The sequence below is a fragment of the Ammodytes marinus genome (assembly GCF_949987685.1).
Source record: "Ammodytes marinus genome assembly, chromosome: 22".
NCBI lineage: Eukaryota > Metazoa > Chordata > Actinopteri > Uranoscopiformes > Ammodytidae > Ammodytes > Ammodytes marinus.
This window is the reverse complement of record NC_137226.1, coordinates 182,043-187,042: the sequence shown is the minus strand read 5'-3', so window position 1 is coordinate 187,042 and position 5,000 is coordinate 182,043. Positions and strand designations below refer to the sequence as shown.

Genomic DNA, 5,000 nt, shown 5'->3' with positions numbered 1-5,000 from the left:
TCTGTCTGTCTGTCTGTCTGTCTGTCTGTCTGTCTGTCTGTCTGTCTGTCTGTCTGTCTGTCTGTCTGTCTGTCTGTCTGTCTGTCTGTCTGTCTGTCTGTCTGTCTGTCTGTCTGTCTGTCTCTCTGCCTGTCTGCCTGCCTGTCTGTCCATCTCTCTCTCTCTCTGTCTGTCTGTCCCTCCCTCCCTGCAGGTAAACATCCGTGTACGTGGGATAACGGCGGCTGCTCTCACATCTGCATCGTGAAGGGAGACGGAACAACTCGCTGCTCGTGTCCCGTTCACCTAGTGCTGCTACAAGATGAGCTGTCCTGTGGAGGTGTGTGTGTGTGTGTGTGTGTGTGTGTGTGACTGTGTGTGTGACTGTGTGTGTGTGTGACTGTGTGTGTGTGTGTGTGACTGTGTGTGTGTGTGTGTGTGTGTGTGTGTGTGTGACTGTGTGTGTGTGTGTGTGACTGTGTGTGTGTGTGTGTGTGTGTGTGACTGTGTGTGTGTGACTGTGTGTGTGTGCGTGTGTTTGCAAGATGAGCTGTCCTTTTGGAGCTAAACAAGATAAGTTAACATGTTAACTACTAATTTACTAAACATAAAATGTTGCTGTAATATAAAGAAAAGAAAGATTATAAAAAAAAAATCTTTTAAGAATTTTGCAAATTATGAAATGAAATTAATCAAATTGTCCCACACCTCCTTGTTTATTTTTTTTCCTTTTTTCCTCGATCCCCTTTCCAGAGCCCCCTACCTGCTCCCCTGATAAGTTATCCTGTGTGTGTGTGTGTGTGTGTGTGTGTGTGTGTGTGTGACTGACTGTGTGTGTATTTATGAATTAACCCCTCCTTGTCTTCTCTCCCCCTCCAGAGCCCCCCACCTGCTCCCCTGATAAGTTTTCGTGCAGGTCGGGTGAGGTGGACTGCATTCCCCAGGCGTGGCGGTGCGATGGCTTTGCAGAGTGTGAGGACAGGAGTGACGAGGCCGACTGTCCCGTGTGCAGCAGGGAGCAGCAGTTCCAGTGTGACAGCAAACAGTGTGTCGGCATCGGGCTGCGCTGCAACGGGGAGAACGACTGCCAGGACAAGTCTGATGAGAAACACTGTGAAAGTGAGTGTATAGAGGGGTGGGGGGGAGTGTGTGTGTGTGTGGGGAGGGGGTGTGTGTGTAGGAGGGGGTGTGTGTGTGTGTGTGTAGGAGGGGGTGTGTGTGTGTGTGTGGGGGAGGGGGTCAGGGTGTGTGTGTGTGTGTGAGAGAGAACAGTGTGTCAGTATCGTGGAGAGAACGACTGCCAGGACAAGTCTGATGAGAAACACTGTGAAAGTGAGTGTATAGAGGGGTGGGGGGGAGTGTGTGTGTGGGAGTGTGTGTGTGTGTAGGAGGGGGTGTGTGTGTGGGGGGAGGGGGTCAGGGTGTGTGTGTGTGTGTGTGTGTGTGTGAGAGAAATCAACTGTCAAGATAAATTTGATGAAAACAGAGTGAAAGTGAGTATAAACTACAGCAGACTAAAATACATGAACATTGAGTGTAACCTAAGATTTTTATTTTTAATAGTGGATTTTCTCTTTGTCCACTTTGATCACTTCCAAAATGTGCAAAATGATTTATTTAATATATTTATTTATCTATGTTATTGAATAAGCGGCAGCCCACAGCAGAGAAAGATCTGATATATGATGATATGTAAGTGATTTTTTGAGGAGTAATAAATCTAATGAATTTTTCTCTTTCTCTCTCTCTCCCTGTGTGTGTGTGTGTGTGTGTGTGTGTGTGTGTGTGTCTGTCTGCCTCTCACTTTGTTATTGTCTCTCTCTCTGTCTCTCTCTCGCTCTCTCTCCCCCTGTGCGTGTGTGTGTCTGTCTGTCTGTCTGTCTGTCTGTCTGTCTGTATCTCTCTCTCTCTCCCTCCCCGTCTCCCTGTCTGTCTGTCTCTCTCTCTCTCCCTCCCTCTCTCTCTCCCTCCCTGTCTGTCTGTCTGTCTGTCTGTCTGTCTGTCTGTCTGTCTGTCTGTCTGTCTGCCTCCCTGCCTCCCTGCCTCCCTGTCTGTCTCTCTCTCAGTGCTATGTCCAGCAGACCAGTTCCCCTGCTCTAATGGCCTCGGCTGCATCGGCAAACACAAGAAATGTGATCACAACCAGGACTGCACGGACAACTCAGACGAGATCGGATGCTGTGAGTATACACAGACAGACAGACAGACAGACAGACAGACAGACAGACAGACACACAGACAGACAGACAGACACAGAGTCAGACGCACAGACAGACAGACAGACAGACAGACAGACAGACACACAGACAGACAGACAGACACAGAGTCAGACGCACAGACAGACAGACAGACAGACAGACACACAGACAGACACACACTGAGACAGACACACACTGAGACAGACAGACACAAACACACACAAACACAAACACAGACACAGACACACACTGAGACAGACAGACACAAACACACACAAACACAAACACAGACAGACAGACAGACAGACACACACACAAAGTCAGACAGACAGACACACAGTCAGGGAAACACACACAGACCCACACACACACAGTCAGACACACACAGTAAGAAAAACACACACACACACACACACACACCCCCACCCCCCCACACACACACATTCATATTAAACCTCTAACTCTTTCTTTCTTCTTCTGTGCTTGTTATTCCCGCAGACCCAACTGAGGAGCCCCCCCCTCCCTCTAACAACACCATCATCTCCATAGTAGCGGTCGTCATGACGCTGTTCGTGGTGGGTGCGGTGTACTTCCTGTGTCAGCGCGTCCTGTGTCCGCACATGAAGGACGACGGGGAGACCGTCACCAACGACTTCGTGGTCCACGGCCCGTCAACCGTCCCCTTAGGATACGTGCCCCATCCCAGCTCCCTGTCCAGCTCCCTGCCAGGTAGGAATGACCCGTTTACAGAGTCTAGGCTGTGTATAAACACTGTGTCCAGCTCCCTGCCAGGTAGGAATGACCCGTTTACACCTTAGCTAGCAACATGCCAGTTTACAGAGTCTAGGCTGTGTATTAACACTGTGTCCAGCTCCCTGCCAGGTAGGAAAGACCCGTTTACACTTAAAGGTGCAGTGTGTAATATGACATCATCAAGAAAGTTCTAGAAAGTTCTAGAATGCAACGCTCCCTGGGTAACCCCAACCCTCTAGAATAATAACAGAAGCTACAGTGGCCTTCAAGGACAAGAACAATTCTAAATTCTAAACAATGCACCTGATGACATTCCAACTATGACACTTTCAAGATGGCGGCACTAGGCCTTGGTCCAAAATATGCAGAAATATGGACATATATGAGACCCTTTCTAACGCGCCCCACACACATCCTACCTCTACTGCGCGTCTACCTCGCGTCTGCGTCTGACTTTTGGTCACAGACTGTGAAATCAACGTAGAGCGAGCACACATCCAACCTCAGACGCACTGCTGAGGCGCGTCGGAGGCACGTCTGCAGCGCCGCTCCCCTTCACCCCAGGAGGCTCGCCTATTTTTTTCTGAGAGCAGCGCGTCTCTCTCGCGTCTCTGTGCTTTAACTGATAGAGAAATACTCTGCTGACAGTCATACCAGCAGCATTCACTCTAGTTACACGTTTACCCGGTGTGTTTATTTCAAAATAAAACATCCCTCAGTCGTATACGCGAATAATCCCTTTATTTCACGATTTAATTGTGCAATCAAAATCCGAGGGATTTAAAACCTAATTTTCAATTAGTTCTGGCATTTCATTTTTGGATAAATGACACATATAGAGATCCAATATAGTGAAGAAATAAAAAAGATCATGATGAGCGCAACAGTTTTCCGTTGCTCTATCTGTGTCTACGGCCTTCTTCTTCCCCGACCACACCCCCCTCTCTCTCTCCCGTATAAATCAGTAAAGTGATTTTTGAAATACTGGCTGAGAGTCATATTGACTTCATACTGGCAGCTTTCGCTGTAGTTTCACCATTTCCTGGTGTGTCCCCTTCAAAATAAAACTTCCAACAAGCGAAAATATGGCAAAAAAAAAGAAAAAAAATGGCAATGGGGCGCACGGATTACTGTCCAGACTCAATATAAATCATATGCATCATAGATTACATGAAATAACTTCATTTTTAATGGGAATTATCTATGAAAACTCTATGTAGAAAGATAGGGCTTTTAGAAGCAGCGCTGCAGCAGCAGCTGCTGAGACGTTGCATGTGTGTCCGAGAAAAGTCCGAGAGAGGCAGCAGTAAGGTAAGGCGACGCGCTCCAGAGGTAGACGCAGGATGTGTGTGGGGCGCGTAAGGAAAAAAAAATTATTCAAAACATTTTTTTCAGCTATTATGCACTAAATTAAATGTACTTATGGATATTATAATTACTTTCTACAAAATCTGCTAGGAAATAAAACCCAAAATTCTACACACTGCAGGTTTAACTAGCAACATGCCAGTTTACAGAGTCTAGGCTGGGTATTAACGGTAGGAATGTATATGTTATCAATCTAATAGGCTTACAGAGCCTAGGCTGGGTGTTAATGTTGGATTGATATGTTTTATGTAAACAAAGGGCCCCACATTAGATAGCTGCCAGGGTTATGCCAGTTTACAGAGCCTAGGATACATTCCTCATCCTAGCTCTCTGTCCAGTTCCCTGCCAGGTAGGAAAGACCCGTTTACAGAGCCCAGGATACATTCCTCATCCTAGCTCTCTGTCAAGCTGGTGTGTAAACAAAGGGACCCACCGTAGCTAGCAACATGCCAGTTTACAGAGCCTAGGCTGTGTGTGAACGGCAGGAATTTATAGCATAGAAAAACGCCATCATGTTGGCGGCTTTGATATGTGAAATTAAAAACAGAGTCTAGGCTGTGTGTTAACACTGTGTCCAGCTCTCTGCTAGATAGGAATGTATATGTTACATCTAATCTAATAGGTTTAAAGGGACCCACCTCAGCCAGTAACAGCAGAGTTTAGTTTACAGAGCCTAGGCTGCGTATTATAAACGGTCACTAA

At 46.9% G+C, this 5,000-nt stretch overlaps 1 protein-coding gene across 1 annotated transcript in view; it reads left to right on the top strand.

The window, feature by feature from the left end:
- lrp6 (low density lipoprotein receptor-related protein 6) overlaps window positions 1-5,000 on the top strand; it is a 51,560-nt gene that overhangs the window by 42,940 nt on the left and 3,620 nt on the right. The window contains 4 exon segments of the mRNA XM_080051454.1: window positions 194-319; window positions 859-1,098; window positions 2,046-2,159; window positions 2,676-2,906. Of these exon segments, the coding sequence (XP_079907580.1) occupies window positions 194-319; window positions 859-1,098; window positions 2,046-2,159; window positions 2,676-2,906 (711 nt within the window).